Source organism: Pteropus medius, unplaced genomic scaffold, assembly GCF_902729225.1.
Source record: "Pteropus medius unplaced genomic scaffold, Ma_sr-lr_union100, whole genome shotgun sequence".
NCBI lineage: Eukaryota > Metazoa > Chordata > Mammalia > Chiroptera > Pteropodidae > Pteropus > Pteropus medius.
The window spans coordinates 3,956,621-3,975,194 of NW_024345601.1; the positions used below are offsets into that span (position 1 = coordinate 3,956,621).

General features: G+C 41.0%; 1 protein-coding gene across 3 annotated transcripts in view; it reads right to left on the bottom strand.

The window, feature by feature from the left end:
* Positions 1-18,574, bottom strand: part of DTD1 (D-aminoacyl-tRNA deacylase 1) — a 144,228-nt gene that overhangs the window by 43,628 nt on the left and 82,026 nt on the right. For 2 of the 3 annotated variants that reach the window (XM_039874399.1, XM_039874398.1), the window contains exon 6: positions 15,927-16,306. The exons of the other annotated variant lie outside the window; for it this stretch is intronic. In XM_039874399.1, the coding sequence (XP_039730333.1) occupies positions 16,093-16,306 (214 nt within the window). In that variant the 3' untranslated portion in view covers positions 15,927-16,092. Of the gene's footprint in view, positions 1-15,926; positions 16,307-18,574 lie in introns of those variants that run through there. 3 annotated transcript variants of the gene reach the window in all.

An 18,574-nucleotide genomic window follows, 5' to 3' on the forward strand; every position in this document is an offset into this window, starting at 1 on the left:
AACATAAACTCTTTTACCTAAATCCAAATTAGTAAACTCATAAGTTGGCCTGTTGTATTATTTTTGAAAGACTGCAAAATCTTCTCTCTAAACATCTTTCAGCATAAAGAAAGCCTCAAATGTCTCAGACAAGTTAGAGCTACTCCTTATAGGAGTCATTTTAGAGTTCAAGTTCCTTTCTCAGTCTTAAAACATTATTTCTCCTTTCTGAGAAGTGGGGAAATGTTATAGACTTTACTTTTTAATGGAGGAATCTAAGTGTTTCTGGGATATCAAAGGGTTCAAATCTCGAACCAACATTTAGATGAACTGAGTAAAAAGAACCACATGGATTACATTTGCTCAAAAAAAAAAAAAACCACATAGTTTTAAAAATGAATGGAGAAGGTGTCATTGAAATGTGCTGGGTTTTACTGAATGCCAAATGCCTAAAAATAGTTTGAAACATCCAGTAAGCCAAGAATACAGCAGGGTTGGCCTTTCCTTAGCAGAAACTCTTTAAAGTACATTAGGTAAATCCAACCTCAAATTACTCAATTTGTGTTTCAAACATGACATAAACTATACCAAACAAGAAGCAGTGCCAATGAGACTCTAAATACACCTGGAATATCTGTGTAGTGGTGATTTAATGCCAAAATCCTCCCAAGAAAAAGAAGTGAGGAAAACGAACCCCAATTGTTAGCACAGAACATAAAGCCTGTGAATTAGACCCTATACACTTTAGATATCTGGGAGAAGTTTTCAAAGCATCCGAAGAATTTGTAACCAGGGAAGAAAGCAAAAATAGTTTTTGATTAGTCGTCATTTTATAGGTTATATCCATAGAAAATCCTAGTCTCATTTTAAACAATAGTTTCAACCTCTTCTCCCACCAAAATAGAAGTTCCACTTGGTGACTTGGCTTAGGTTAACCCTTTATTCTGACATTTCTCAGCTATACCCCAGCTCAAGGCCAGGCACAGCTGCAGGAATAGTACAGGACAAGCAGCCTGGGAAGAATCACACCTTGAGATGAGGCATATGATGCCGAGCAGCTCCCCAACTTCTGGGGTGGGTGGAAAGGCCAGCTCATCATGCCACATGCTATCGATGAGCAGGGACCCAGGTAAAGGCACTCTTCCACAAGTAGCTCAGAGATAGAGCTTACTGTCTTCACACTCTAGAAGGCAATGGAAAGGAGAAAATAAAGGTATGTGGCAGGACTCAGGTAATACCCAGGGCACAGGGCCAACATCCACTATCAGAGCTGGACCAATGGCTGATATGGTGAAAGCAGAGTCTCAGCAGGCCCACCTTGAGGTCCAAAGTCAGGAGTGGTCTTTGAGCTGTAACTAAGCATGAAATTGGGGTCAAGAAGACCCAATTGAACCCACTACCTATGATCTGTGCTTCATCAGCCTGCATACACGAGGAATCACTGCATTAACAAAGAGAAAAAAATCTGCCTGTCCTATCTAGTCTACCTGTGAACAGCAGACGCAAGAAGTTCTAAAACTAGATCCATGCAGAAAAGAACTTGAGGTAAAAATAATTACCTCTGCAGGAAGAAGTCACTGGCACAGACTATAGAGATTCATGTCAGTGAAAGTTTCAACATGAGTCACATAATGATTCATTAGAACATGAAGCCTAATAAAACGGTACCTGAGGTCAAAGGCAATTACATAAACAAACAGACAGGTGGTTATAAATAAAAAAAATCAAAAGGTGATTTGGTCCAAAAATACATATCTAGTACAGTCTTCTGATTTTACAGGCTAGGAAACAGGGATCTAAGAGGTTAAGTAATTTGACACAAAAACTCTCTATGCTCACCTGCTAGTACCCCTTTCTCATCCTTTCATTTGAGCCTTACAATGACTCAGGGGAGCGGGGTGTGGGGGTGCAGGTAGTCCTCACAATCATCCTACTTGATAGATGCATAAACTGAAGCTCAAAGAGCTCCATGCCTTCCCAGGTTCACACTTTTAGGAAACGGTAGAGCAGAGGCTTGAGATCACAGTTCCTAGGTGTAGACCAGGGCTCCGGATGAGAACCCAGACCATGCTGGGTTCCTGATGGCTCACCCGCATCAAGGCAACAAAAACATCCAATAATGACCTACTCTATCCATAACTGTGCCAGGTCCGGAAAGAAATTCAAACCAAAGAAGACAGAATGTGCCTGTGGGGAAAACAAGGATTCCATGATCTTAGGTGAAGTCCTCAAGAGTGGGTATAGCCCATATTACCAGGGCAATATCTCAGTCTAGAGAATGAGCATGAACAAAAAATCAGAGATAAGTGAAAGTAAAAGAATGTTCAAAAATGACCTAATGCTCAAACTGAGGAGTAACAAGAGACGTGGTCAGATGATAAAGATGGGAATGTGAACCCAGGCTGAGGATCTCCCAAATCTTTAGTCCTGTACCAAAGACCTGTTCCAGTCCATGTGGACCAGAAACACCAGGCCAGCTCAACCAACCACCCCGCGGCCACTGTAGTCCATTCCTCCACAGAGTGCAATGTTCCTAAATGCAGAGTGACATGTTGCTTCGTTAGCTCATCCAACAAACTGAAGAACTGAGTCCTCAACTACACATAGGGACCCTGCCAAGGTGTTAACAAGGAGACATTTCAGAAGGAAAAAAAAGGTTTGGAGAAGAAAATAGCTGTCTAAAATTAGAGTTTTTTACTGTCATTAGGTACACACTTGCAAAGTCAGACACTATATGAAACAGCTCCCAAATGCCAAGAGGACATGCACTAGGAAGAAAGAACATTTGGAAGAACACAAAAGGAATCTTTCAAAGAGTGACCTCTGCAAAGGATGCCCAGTGGGCCAGCCTCGGCAGGAGGGCACCGGAGGGGAAGCAAAGGCTGCAGCAAGCCCTGACAGCAGCTCTCCAGCAGCCCTTTCCAGCCAAGGACACAGAATAGAAGGAATGCTGGGGAAATGGAAATCCTGGGATAGGGGAGGGAAAGAGAACACATTAAAGTGGTAATCCCATTACAGGGAGATCTAGTGACAGTTAAACCACCAGAGCTTTGCCAGACCCCTCTGCTGAAATTAGTACCTTATGTGGTATGGCGAAGAGGGAGGTCTATATGCGAAAGGCTTCAGATGGACTGAAGAAAGAAAAGACTCTAGCATCAGCACAGCCACTGGTAAAACAGGTTCCATGTGAGTCACTGTAAGACCCTGACCGCTTTACACTAAGACAGAGAGCCAGAGCAGATATGTACCAATAGGTTTTCAAATCTCGAATGCGTGTGCAATTAGGGATTTTATTTCCATTGGTGACCTATGCAGATGCAGTGAATGCATGGCTGCTTTATTAAAAAGTCTATGAGAAGAAAATGACCTAACTTTATGGTATTTGCCTTAATTGTTAAGGTTTAATTTTCATGTGGTATCTAATGTCAAGTTCTATGCCGACTTGTGAGCCAACAATCTCATGGTAAATAAAAGGCCATCTGAAACACAGACTGAGGGAGACTGCTACAGCAGCAAGGGCAGTCTTGTTGACATCTAACCCTGGAGTGAAAGTCACTACTTCATTCTTATTCCATCTCAAACACACACACACACACACAATAATACACACACACACACACACACACACACACACACTATTTCTCAAAATGGCATCCCCTCTGTACCCTTTGGCCACACAAAGGCAAGTATTTGCTGATGTTTTATGGGCTTATTCCTGTGCTAATCACTATGAAGGGCATGAAAAAATCTAAACAAGGACCCCTGACTTAAGAAGTTTGGAAAGGCAAGACTTAGTCATCGTAAAACAAAGATGAAAACCTGCAAGACAGCACACCATTGACTGCTAATGTTTCTAAGAACTTTAAAAAGGAAAGCCCCATGCACACAGGAGTCAGTGAAAAAAGATTTGTGGAAGAGGTTGGACTTGAGCTGGTTCATAAAGTCTGGACCTAAGTAAGGAACACAGAGAAGGAAGGGCTTCAAGGCAACCCAGATACCACCTTTGATCTAGAGAGAGGACAGCTCATAGGGAAAAAAATTAAACTAAATCAATACCTAAAAAAAAACAAAACTATCCTGAGACTTATCCTGCTTCTGTCCAAAATGGAGCAATAGGAACCAGATTTACCCTCCCATCTGAATCAAAAAAAAGAAAAAGAAACATAAGAAATAACAGTTTACTAGACAGAAGGCAACAAAGGCCAGTGGTCCCTGAGACAGGAAACAAACAAAGTGAGCCTCTGGCAACCTCGGTTGACCACCTTGAGAGCTTCCAGGCCAAGGTACAAACGGGGGGGAACTAAGGCAGAGCCTGGAGGACTCCCTGAGTAGAGAAGATGGAACTGGGAGTCCTGGTGGCCACGGCAGCTAAAGTGCTCAGGGCAGAGTCCTGGAGGGGAGGGAGCAGTACACAGCACCTGTAAGTGAGGAAAGTACTCAAGGAAGGAAAGAGCCACTACTCAAAAGGACTCACACATGTCTGGGAATAATGCCTGTTCCCACCAGCCAGACTGGAGAATCTTATAATCGATGGGGCAGTGGGTAGGGTGCTCAGAAAGGGAACAATTAGCCCTAGATTGAACAATAATGCTCTGGACTCAGTAAATCATAAAAGCAAGACCCGAAAGAATCAAACTGATTCTAAGTAACTTAGCTAAAAGCTCAAGAATATTTATAGGAATACAAAAATATTCAGTACCCAAACTGTTTAAAATCTGCCCAAACTTCTTTATGTACAAATGGCCAAAGGAGAGAATACAGAGAAAACTCTCAACTGACTCAACACAGGAAGGCACATGGCTCCAGTGGCACTGCCATCTAGAGGTAGAAGGCGAGTCCACGTACAATTGCATCTGCAATGTTTGCCACTGTCAGCCACCGCTGTTTAAGGGCTATTGTTTGAGTAGTGCAGTGAGTGAATCTTGCTCTACAGTATTCTAAGAAATGGGCAAATCTTAGGTATGGATTATTTCTAAGTATGAAACAATTAAAATAATTGAGGTGCTGGCTTTCCCTTTTATGTTTTATAAGCTTATCTTATTGAATAAAATTCTGTGTTGTAAGATATTATTTTATTAGAAATGTCAATCTTACAAAAATAAACTGATTATTAAAGATTCAAGTGAGATTTACAACTCTTTGAGGTAATTTCAAACAAGTAGCTTATTTTGTATGTGAATTCTTAACAAAATAAACAGTCATTATCTTCAAACTGTCCATAAAAAAAATTCCTCAGAATATTTTAATAAGAATGTGAAAGCATAATGACATTTTTTATTTTGTCAAAAGCTCTATTTTTTGTGAAAGAATCTTGGTATAGATTTATTTTATAAAACTAAATTTTCATAGTTTTAATAGAAAATTTTTTATTATTGTTTCTATTATATTATTCCTCTAATACATTTCTATAATAATAATTATTTCTATTCTATTATTATTTTTTATTATGTCTATTATAGAGAGAGTATAAAACATGGCACCTAATCTTTCAGTTCTATTAAAATTGCTGATTTTAGGATGAATGACTCAAACTGAACTTCATAATTATGGTGACCATAAGATGTGGTTTGCCCAGGACAATCAAAATTTGCAACTGCTATCCCCTATACTCTCAGAAGGGCCCCCAAGTTTGGACAATATATTATAGGGTTGCCCTATTCATAATAGAAGTGAGCACACCGTACTTTCAAAAAGTGATCATATCCTCAAATACGAGCAGAATAAGTGATTTAGAATCAAAAAAGAATTTAGGATGATGGCCGAAAGTTTCCTGGTTGCCCATTTTCTAGAGGGTTTCCCAGACATTAAAAATAAACTCACTCACTAATATTCACAAATGAACACATCCCACCCCTCTCTAGCCCTGTCTCCTGGTGTGTAAGGTTGCTTATTAAGTCTTTACCGATGCTTCCATTCTCTTTGTTCAATTGTAAGGTTCCCGAGGGAAACATCCAGGATTTTTTTTTATACCAAGTCTGTACCCAGTATTATAAATCGCACTATAGGTATATTTAATGTACAAGAATTTAACTACCTGGCACTCAGGAAAAAAAAAAAAAAGAAAGAAATGACAATTCCCATAGGCTTGGATATTCTACCCACAGGTGATGGTGGCAGAGGGAAGGAAATCAGAAGGGGATGTTGCCCAATCATCTGGGGAAGCCAGTAGATGGAACCTTCACGGGCCAGGTACAGCTACGACCTGAGCCTTCAGGGGCCGGGTAGACAGGTGGTACGCCTCCTTTAACATCTTCCAGGAACAATCAGAAGAAGAGATAGGGGGTCCCGGAGGAAAAAATGACCATGGGAGAGTGAGAATGACAACCTTGTTTATCTAAACATGAGGATAACAAGGAAAAAGAAGAGAAATGGTGGCCCACAAGAGTTGCCCTTTATGGATTTCACCACACACACTGGGACGCACCACATAGATTTACATAAATATGGCCCTTACTGTGAGTGCTGCTATACAAAATCATGGGCTTCTTGTGGAATTTTCCAGCGTAATTTGGACCACATCCAATTCCCACCTTACATGGCTCTGGAAACAGACCCATCCTCAAAGAAGAGTTAGCCACTAATTAGCAGCCCCACACTTACCAACAAGGGCATCTGAAATGAGAGGACTCAAAACCAGAGAGATCAGAAAGTTGCAGCCACATGCGAAGAGGCCAAGTATGAGAATCAGAGGTGACAACTGCTACCACCAGGCTATTTTATGTAGGCCCAGGGTTGCCAGATTCCTGCATTTGGAGAGAAAAGCTGGAAACATGATCTTTTTAAAATGACAAAAGTTTTTTCAGGTATAAATAAAAAAAACTGTAAATAGTGAAATGGCCAAACATGTGTGGACTCTCGGTTTGTAAGTTTTAGTCTCTGATATTCAGGTCCCCAAGTTTATCCAATTAATATATCTGTAGTACACATGGTCCCTAAGTGAATGGTATTCACCCTGCCTGATCAAATTCCCCAAAATAAAACTGAAATCAGTCTTCAAAACCTTAAAACAGTATTTCTTTCCATGCACAACAGACCTCAGGCAAGCAGAAAGCTAGGTGAGCATTACACACACTGCAGAGTTGTGAAGGTAAAAAATAAATGCTGCACCCAGACCTCCACAGATCTGATATAGTCCATTTCCAAGGAGATGTGAGCTCTTCCCCTAGCAGAGAAACACAACAGCCAAAGGACAGAGGAAGGTCTGTTTGACCATCAAGTACAAAAAACCAGTGCTATCAAAGAACACAGGTACAGTTGCTCTAATTGGACAGAGAGAATGTTGGAGGTGCTGTGCTCTCCCTGACAGTGTCCCTAGTTCCATCACGTCTGGACAGGAACAGGCACAAGCTGGCTCCAGGAGAAAAATTTGTCCCACAGATCTGAGTAGGGATCAAACGCCAACAGCAAAGTGAGGTCACATAACTTACAGAAGTTCCCTGGAACATGAGGCTAAAGGAAGTGGAAACTGTCTAGGAAGGAATATGTTATTCTAAACTTTCAGGATAGTGGGCAGGGCAGGGGGAAGTGGTGTTTCTTTGATGTGTTTTTAAGTAACTTTTAAATATGAGTCCATATTTATGTAATGATTGAGGAAGGTATGAGGATGCCCTTTGAAAGGAAAGCCAGCCTCTTCCAAAAGTCCAAAAATACCTTGAGCATATGGGAATTTTATTTATTGTGTACATTTATTTTCAAAGTGTCTTATTCTATAACGAAGCCAAGGCTAAGGAATAACATACTCTGCACATTGCTAAGTCTCCCCTTCAAAGGGTGTGAAGACTCTGAACCAGTGATGTAACAGAAAGCACTTTTTTCCTAGAGATACCAAGCAGGATGGCTCCAGAATTTCCATATAGAAGGGGCTTTGCAGTAGCAATTCAGCTAAGGGGAGTAGTGGGGGAAGGGGGAGAACCCTTGTCTTGAAGGTGTATTTGCACTGCAAACCCATCACTTTGACTTATGCATGTATTTTGAGCACCTTACAGGACTGCTGGAGACCACAAAAGGTGTGGGGCTAAATATTCCACAGCCACTTCTAGTGCCACCACTGGAGCAAGTGAGAGGAGAGAACAGGTGACTCTCTAAGCCAATGCTGCTCAAAGTAAGAATAACAGACCCCTGCCTGCCCCAAACTGTTTGGGCAGGTCTGAGGAGGTAAGTACATATTGCTGTGCATTTTTATTGTATTGATCTCCAATAGACTGGACATTAAAAACAAACAAAAAAAATAACAAAAACAACTACAAAAGAACCTGTCCCTTCCCCAGAGACAGAGAAGCACTGCTCTAACTAAACGATCCACCCTCCCCACTTAAGTTTCCTAGCGGTCTGGCCTATGAGGAGTGGGTGGCCTCGTAATCCTAAATTATCCAAAAGTCCCTTTCCTCCAAGAGCAGGAAAGGCTCCAGGGAATCACTAACACTGGAAAAGATCGAATGAGCCTGTTCTATTGGGGAAAATTACCCAGAACTTGGAAATGGGGCCAAAAGACATCCGGGCACTGTTTCAATGTTGTCCTGGAACACAGTCTAGCAAGCCCAACCTGATTCTCGGGAATGTAAGTTGTTCAACTTACAGTTTACTTTACTATTGATTAGGGCCCAGACCCTGGAGAGTTACACACTGAAGACTGAGAACCTGCAAATGAGTTCTGTAGAAACAGAGAGAAATCCCAACAATTACTGTTTGATAGCCATTAACCAATTTATATATACCTCAGCAATCTTATTCTAACATTCTGTACCTGACTACTCAGTTCCATCAGTCTCTCATAGCCTCCCTGATCCCACTGCCATCTGAGTGGCTTTCTCATTAGTCAGTTAATTAATCTTTGATACCTGCTCAATATACACTTGTATAAGATTTAGGTTTTAACTTTTCAAAAATTATAATTCAACCATTACTACGAAAAACCTTGTTCTCTCTGATCTTTTTCCCTCTAGGTTGCAATGGATACACCCTATTTACCCTAACAATAGCATAAAATTATCAGAACAAAGAGGAGTCTGAAAGAAACCTTTTTTAAATGAATAAATAATTGCACTTGAGGAAAAATCCTGAACCACACATTGCACTCTTTAAAATGAGTAACCAACAAACCAGTCATGAGCAAAATCGCCTCCCTGTATATAAAAACATTTTTATTTAAACAAAGTTTATTTCAACAGTAAATGTACTTTCTTGCTCTCTCGAGATCAAAACACTTTACTACATCAATTATTTCTCATATGGTTTTCCCATAACGAGATGTAGAGAAAGATATATAAATAGAAGAAAGTTCAGAGTTTACGATTAAGATTTTTTAGTCATTTTAATCTCAAATCCTGGACAATTTATAGGTGTACACACACAAACACACACACACACACACACACACTACTTCCATGCTTTTACTGTAACTTTCTTGTTAAGAGTCCTTAAGAAAAATTCTATTTTGTTGAGCTCTAGAGACCAGCCAACGCCACTCTGTTCACCAGACTAACCCTGATGGCCTTAAATCGGTGCTGTGCAACAGAAATATAACACAAGCCACAAATAAGAGACAAATATGTAATTTTAAATTTTCTAGTAGGCACATTAAGAAAGTAAAAACAAGTGAACTAACTTTAAAAATATATTACATTATATAATAAAAAAATTATTAATGAGATATTTTACCTTCTTTTTATACTAACTCCTCAAAATCTAGTGTGTACTTTATACCTACAGCACATCTCAATTGGGACTGTCCCACCTTCCCTAAGCTCCTGACCATCCTCACTGTGCCACAAGCCCCCAACCCCTGCCCACTCATGTTAAGAGCTAAATGGCTGGGTCTGTAAAGGTGTCCCTTGTATCACAATCCACACACAGACACACTCACAAGACCTCTGTCTGGGAGGCCTATGGTCCAGTGGGTCAGGTGCTGGTGCTTAAGCCTGGGCCTACGGCCCATGGGGACATTCTATCGTGCTGGGGCAAAGTCTACCTATCCAGAGAGAAAAGAGCCAGCTCTAAGATCCAATCTCAGCAATGGATCAGTCTCCAACAGGACTAACACATGATGCCTTACAGAGGCCTTCTTGGAACAGAGAGGGCCACCAGTTTACCTTGAAGATAGCCATTTACCCTTTCAGGCAACCAGGGCTCTGTCTACAGTCCTGGTGCCATTAGACTGCACAGTACCCTTTGGCCAAAGGAGCTGTCATGTCCCCAAGACACTGACCACCACAACCTGGTATATTTGGTAAGACCAGATGCATATGAGAGAGCAAGCGAAATTAGTCCCGGACAGAGAGTATTCAAGAAATAATCTCTTCTAATGCATTCAGAGGCATTTTACTTAGATAACAACTATGTGTGGTTTTAAACAGCTAAAGAGATTGTTTCAGCTGAAGAAGCTGAGCTGAGACCAAGCAGGTCTCTGGTTTACCATAATGAATTACCATGTGTTTTATCCAACAAAACTCTCATTATGAAAATAACTAAAATCCTGATCATGTCTGAGGGAGCTAAGAAGACTGAAGTCATCTGAACTCTGCATCTCTCCAGTGAAGATAGTAACTGCTTAGAGGTGATGAACATCAGGTGAAATACAGCAAACCACACAGAAACAACAAAATGTGCAAGAGGCTGTGCGCAAGCAGGTACTTTCTACCCATACTACCCTTGGGCCTGGGCTCGTGCTGCTGTTTGGACCCCTTCAGTAGCTGGCTCTCCATGCCGCGCAACTGATGGGTATAACACCAACACTCAAAAATGCTTCACCTGATAAATACTAAAACATTCAATTAAAATATGTAAATGTACCACTAAAGAGATTACAAAGAACTCAATTATGAAAGGAGCTCTTCCTTTCAGAGGCTTAAACACCAGGACAGGGCTAATTACAGATCACTGAGTCACTGCTTCCTTGGGTATAATTCACACAAAATGTTTTTCTGCCTATAAATGCACTCCACTTGATCTGCCTAAGAGAATAAAAATAAAAGGTCGTTTTCTGTGTTATTTTTCCTGAGATTAGCTGTTAATCTAGCTCCTTGAAGGTAACTCCCTACATCATTGTCAAGGCAGGCATCAAATCTCAGTTTTTTAAAGACAGTGGGTCCTCTGCCTATAATGAAGGTCTCATACTGCTTTTCCTTTTCCAAAGTCAACCGTGACACCCAAACTGCCCAAATCCAGGAGCAACCCCACTCACTAGACCAGATACCTGCTTGACTGGAAATCAAAGAGAGAAGATTCTATTCCAAAAGACATTACCACAAGGAGAAAATCTAAAGTAGGAGCAAAGAGATTTTATCTTTCAATTACTTTGCCTTCCAGTTGCAATGATGCTCTTTATAAAGAGATCCTTCCACGTGTACAGAAGCACAATGCCCTCAGATAAACCTCAGTGTGGACAGGCAAATCCACTTGTTCCCATGAACACAGGGTGTGGCTGGCAACAGCTGCCTCTACAAGCGCAATTGCCCGGTGTTGCCCCTGACATAGAGAAAAAGTTCCAAACTCTCTGGTAATGATCCTGTTATTTCCCCACTCAGAATCAAAAGCTGTTAAATCTCTAACATCAAACCACAACTGCTGATAGCAGCTCACTTAGCTTTCATCCTCTAGAAAAAAAGAACTGAAGAAAACCATACACATTAAGCAAGTCCCCTTTTCCAGTAGTCTCAGCTAAAGGCTTGATCACTCATGGTTCCACCATGAGTCAGGAGAAAACTATGCAGAAGGGTTCAAATGGCTCAAAACCAGCAAATGAGCAGGACACAGGCTCAAACACCAGGACACAAGCTTATAACAAACAAATGAACTCAGAAAACATTGGGCTACAGAAACAAACTCTTCCATTTTTAGAACATATTTAAGATTTCAATAATGCTTTTGTCCTTTGGCATTTTGTCTCTAACATCTTCACTCTCTATTCTTTTAAGGTCTTTTAAAAATCTATAAAGGAGCTCAGTGTCACTGTCTTCCCCAGGAAGGAAAAGTATACCTGTGGCAAATGTATGCCTCTCTATACAAGTGAAGGAAGGTGGGGGCTTATCAAGTTCCCTTGCCTTCAATTCAGTCATTCTTACAAAAAGCAGATCTCCTAACACATAGCAACCACGACTAAGTTAAATCACTTCCATTCACCTCTTCCTTTCCATTGAGACATCTGTGTTTCAGCTCATTATCATGTTATGAAAGTGATGAGATTCACTGGATCCTTTGGGGAAGACACTGGAATTCTCACCTTTCACTACAAGCTATCACAGTCCTGGCTCACTCATTCTCATGAGAATTCCCTAGTTAAAGCACTTGCAGAATAAATGTATTATTACTGGTGAATGTTAATTTCTTCCAATATCATTGATTAGTGACTGGTGATTCGACAAGGCCTTGAGTTCACTTCCTTTGTCTGGGGTGCTAACTCTGACTTCGAATCTTACATTCTACTAGAACCTGAATGCATCTGATGACCTGTTCTAGAGGGCCAGCACTACTTCACAAGTGCCCACAACCTAGTAAAAGACACTTGAATGTGACATCGGGCCCCCAGGAGAACATCCAATCCAATAGGACATCACAGACTCAAATGAGACTGGGAATCCAATCTCAACATCACCCTCAGATTCGACATGGAACATTATTAACCTGGACCTTCTTGGAGAACTTCTTGAACAATATCTAAAGCTGCTCTCACTTATACCTACTTGAATTTCATCCCTCTTCATATATTAACTATGAACCAACTGTGAGGAAAGGGTACAGGGTGGGGGCAGGGGCTGCTGTGGGTGTGCGAGTAGAGTTCTGTGTCGGGGGGGGGTGTGTCATGGATGTATACCTATGTGCGAGGATAGTGATAAACTCTAATTAATCCGTTAAAATTCAGAATTTAGGCCAATTTGTAATTTATTTTAAACTCCCTTTATCCTGATATACAAACTTTAATTTGTTGATAAAATAGCAGCCCTTCTTGTCTTCAAATTCCTTAAAATACCACCAATACTTGTCTAGACCAACTCTGTTCAACAGAATTATCTGTGATGATAGAAATGTTCTGTCTGTGTACTGTCTAATACAGTATCCACAAGTGGCTGCCAAACACTAGAAATGTGGCTAGTGCAACTCAATGAAATTTTTAATTACAGTTAATTTTAGTTAATTTAAATAGCCACTGTGGCTAGTGACCACTGTACTGGACAACACAGGTCTAGACAATAAGTTCTCGTGAAGGGAAACTTATTTACTTAACTAAGTCCATTCCCTTAGCAGAGTGGATGAGCAAAGCAGGAACTGGCATCCTTCTAGACATGCTTCCCGACATCCTTCGCCCTGCACTGACCACCCTAGAAAGAGATCTATGTCCTTGATCATCTTCCTCTACAGTGGTTTCTCAGCCTCAGCGCTACTGATATTTGGAGCTGGATAATTCTTCATTGTGAGGGCTGTCCTGTGTATTTTTAAATGTTTAGTAGCATCCCAGACCTCTATCCACTAGAAGCCAAAAGCATTTCACCATTTCCCAGTTGTGACAACCAAAAATGTCTCCAGACAATGCCAAATGTCCTCAGGGTATTGATGAGAACCACTGCTCTAAGAATAGCTTTAAAAAACAAACACAAACAGACAACAAGAGCAACAACAACAAAAACACCATTCTCAGAATTTCTGTAGGCCTCGGTTTATGAAACTAGGCTACTCTCTCATATTTGCCCTTGGTTAAGTGCCCTTTTATCTACCCCTTGCACTTAGCCTTTCAAAACCTGAGTCAGGGCTCCTGCATGGTTTTTCTGAGGTTCTTGTCCACATATGCACATCAGCTGAGTGCCCAGCTGTCCTTCTGTTTAGGGAGAGGCCTAATGAAGACCAAAATGACCCACCTGTAAAACTAACTACCCACCAACTACCTGCTCCAGCCAGCATTCTAAACTATAGACAGACAACCAAAGACATCCAGATATTTCAGGGAATATCCACAGCTCAAAAGAGAAGTATCAAGCAGAATAAATAGAATAACTGACTCTAAGCAAAGAGATAATTCAGCAAATTAAAACAGACATGAAAAAGTTCCAATTAGTGTCTTCAGAAAGCATCAAGACAACATCATAATCCTAAAAAATAAGCAAATAAAAACAAACAAAAAATAATAATGGAAGAAGAAAACTAAAGGAAGACAAGAGAATATAGATTTAAGAAATCTGAGACTATGGGATGAAATGGGATGAAAATTAGATACATCTTCATAAAATTTCAGGACACCAAAGAGAAAGGTCTCTACAGAATCCAGAAAGAAAAAAGAAAGGCTACTAACCAACCAAGAGATGAGAATGTGATCAGCAAATGTCATCCCAGAAATACCAGATACAGAACCAAGAAGCTAGAACTCTGTATTTATCCATACTACCAATCAAGTGTAAAGATAACAGACATTTCAGATTTCAAAAAAAGCCAGAAAGTTTACTTTCTAAACATTCTTCTTAGAGAAAAATTTCTTCAAGATGGACTTCAGCACAAATGAAAAAGAAACCCAAGAATGATGGAGACAGGGAGGGAGTCCAGAAAGCAGCCTAGCCCAGGAATACAGTGAAAGGAGGACTCTAGATTAACGCTGGGCAGCAGCAAGCCCCCAGGGCTAGTCCAAGCTGGGGCCAAGTCAGAGGGCTCTGAGAAGATTGGTCTCTAGGACAAGAAGCACAACTGACAGGGAGGAAAACCTTAGGAATATGGCAAAGGCGTGTGCTAAAAGGACATTAGTTTGCCAATTCTTTTTAAAATTTTTATAGATGATTCCCTTTTTTGCTTATGCCAGACGTGATTTCTACTCCAACAGAACTAGTGGTAGCTCTGCATTCAGATCACCATCCCTTGTGACAGGTACCCTTCCCTTTTAGTATCCCTGCCTCAGGTACTGCCACAGAGACATCTAAGACTGTCCTGCTCCTGGCTACCAGTGCCCGCAGGCCACTGAAGAGTTCCGTCTGACCTGCAGTAGATCGCTGTCTCTTTGAGTTGCAGTACGTACTCCAGTTTGGTTCTTCCAGCCTGCCTCAGAGTCAGATCTTTGTCCTACACCACTTGCTCAATTTGCCAACTTCCCCAAGTCATTCTGGACTCAACAACTGCCCAGTCTGGGAAGTGGGAAACAGGGAATTTAAAACAGGGAGATAACTAATGGCACCCAAATGAAGGGTGTCATGCCTGTTTTATATTAAACTATACTTTCTCTAGTTTTAATTTTTAATGGAAAGCAGTAAAAAAAAGTATAGTTCAACGAAGGGCACAGTAACGCTTCTCTAGCGTGCTAGAGCATGTTATTCACTCCAGTGAATTTCCCTGCTAATGTGTATTTCAATTACTTCTACAGGCCCCCCAAATTTAGAATGGGCACCTGGGGTCAGCGTGACCTGAAGGGGCGAGAAGACCCAACAAGACCTGGGGACAGACATGGAAAACCGCAAGCATCATCTTTCCTCATCTTGGCAAGACCCTGTCATCCCCATTTTCACCCACGATGAGACTGTTCTCGACACAAGTGACGTGACTTGCTCAAAGACACACAGTTCTGAGTGGTGGGGAAGTGCGCCGGACAGGAAGTGATGCCCACATCCCTCTCACTCCTGGAAAACTCTAAGAAAGACTCATGAGTAGAGATGTGCTCTTTATACAGAGGACAACAGAGACTGGGTATAAATATCAAAACAACATACGTAAAAACATGGTCAGAATAAGAGTCTGTAGTGTCCTACTGAAACAGGGGTTTTGCTGAGGGATGTCCTTACTGGGCAGGGCAGCCATTTCTCATAGACAGTGAGAGGCCAGCAGCACCTGACCCTGCTGCTCCTATTCCCAGAAAAGGCCTCTACTCCCCACTCCTCCAGCTGACGTTCTCTTTAAGCTCCTAAATCATTTTTATTACAGAAAAGGCTATAGTAGTAATAGTCTCTATTTAATGCTGAGTGCTAAACAATGAGTTACAAATGTTTTTTTTTTTGAACCCTTACCACTGCTCTGTAAGACAGATACTAAAACCTCACTACTTAAAAGGAAGAAAATGAGGCTCAGAGAGGGTAAAGGACTAACCACAACACAAGCATTAGCCTAAATTTCTTTGTACTAACCATTCTCCTCTTCTGTAAAACACACTGCTTAATTATCTTTTTTCCCCATTGAGATGAGAGAGACAGTATCCCCAGCTTCATCTCTGTGTTCCCCGGGAGTGGCAGATACAAAAGTGCTGATATTTATTACATGGAAATTTCTGGGTGAGCTTCTTGCACCTTGTTCCTCACCAAGACGCTGGCTCCGTGAGTGCCAGGCCTTGCCTTTATTCCTCACAGTGTCCCTGTGGTCAGAACGGGGCCTAAAAGAGAGAAGATATTCAGCAATATCTGCTGACTGGATAAATAAAGCTCATTCTAAAAATGCCTACCACAGCACTGTCCAACAGAACTTTCCACATGATGGAAATGTCCCATGTCAGCACTGTCTGGTACCAACTAGATACACATGGCTCCTCAGCACCTGAAATATGGCTAAGTGGGACTAAGAAAAACATTTAATTTTGTTTAATTTTCATGAATTTATACTTCCATAGGTGCCTGTGGTTGATGACTACCCTATTGGTCAGCGTAAGTCTAAGCTATCCTAATTTCTAACACAAGACCATGCCTTTCACTGACATGTTTCAGATCCCTGCTAGGCATTACTCCTGCACAAGTCTGCCCCTGCGTGAGGACCACACCGGCACTGAATATATGGTGATGTTAAGGTTGCTATTTTCAAGGTGTTTAGCACAGGAGCAAGAAGAGAAACTAAATTAATCAAATAAGCATGATTCATGCTGAAGATGCAAGTTTTGAATTAAAACATAACCTGGTGGAAAACAATGTCATTCACTGACCACTTTTCTTCATTGATATAAGTGAATCATGAGAACAGATGCCCCCTCCCTTCCTACCCACCACCAACCACCACAAAAATGTCAAAAGACAAGCAAAGAATAATTTTGTTACTAAATGCACCAGTTATTAAAAAATTTGAGTCATGGTTACTCAAGTGCCAATTAAAAGCAGAAAAGATGAATGTTTCCAGAAACTGTTCAAATGCACAAGCAGCATATATCACATTAAAAGAGTTCAATGTGTAGGTCATTTTCAGAAGAAAGAGTGTTGGTTAATTCATGTGCAGCTCTATCCTGCTTGGCAAGAAGGCTGTCAGGTTGGTTTTATAAAAGTAAACATAACTTCTAGGCCAACAGTGCCAATTGCTAAGAGTCCAGGTTTGGAGCCACAGCCCTGTCTTCTGGGCAAGCAGTGAGGCTCCTCCTGACTCCAACCTGGCCAATCCTGCCTCCAGCATGCTGCTGTGAGCTACTGACCTCAATGGCTGACAGAGTATCTGTCCTCTTCCCTAAGGACCCTCTCCACCAGTAGGTGCTTGTTCTAGCCCTGGTGAAACCAGCTGACTGTGATAAAGGCAAGGGAGATGGCCTCTTCTTCCACAAGTCTGCCCCAAATGCCCCAAATGAAAGGCATTCTCACTGAGAATTGGTCAGAGGAAGCAAAGATACAGAGAGTTTATGGCTGATAAAAACACCAACATGCCATGTGCCACAGACTTTCCTGTAAGAGGTTAGAAACCAATTTATTCACTCTATCACTGACAAACAAATCAACCAATAATTAAACATCTAAGTTCTTGCCATCGCTTTCATGTTAACATTTAATTGCACATAAGAGAGAAATCTCCATCCAGCTCTTGTATTGGCCAATATGTATACTAACTGAAGAATAAACTGTGAAGAAGAGCATAGTTTGGGTATGGTTTACACATCTTTGGTATACAGTAAGCACTCAATAAAAGCATAATCTTTTACTCATTCATCATGGCACCATAAGTTATAAGCAGCAAGGTGGTAATTTTTGACAGGGGCACAATCTCTTCTATCTGCCTCTATTCACCACTCTGACACCAAAATATTCTATCAGATGTGAGATTCTCCAAGCGTTGGGGCCCACGGGTGGATGGGCGTAATCCACCCCAGGTACAGGCAACAATGTGGGGCACTGTCTAGCCCTGCACTGTCCCATATGGAGACCACTAGCCATGTGAGGTTATTTAAATTTAAACTTACCAGAGATTAGAGGGGAGAAGGGAGGTAGATGTGGTAAAGGGGTCAAATATGTCGTAACAGAAAGAAATCCAACTATGGGCAGTGAACATACAATGCAAAATATATATGACTTACTGTTGAATCGTACACCTGAAACTTACTGGATTTCATTAACCAATGTCACCATAATAAAAAATAAAAAAATAAATTAAAAAATAAATTTAAACTTAATAAAATTAAAGTTCCACAATCACACTAGCCACACTTAAAGTGCTCAATAGTTGTAAGTGGCAAGTGGCTAACATACTGGACAGTGCAAAAGGAGAAGACTTCCAACATCACAGGAAATTCTACTGGACAGCATTAGTCTAGATAGTTTTAAAACAACAAAATTCTGGTTTTTATTGTCAACATGCATTGACAAATCTAAACAATATTAGTGACAAAATACATCTTCCTGCCCCCCGTGGCCCTCCCCATATGCCACTGTCCAAATAAATCTACCTAGTGATAAGG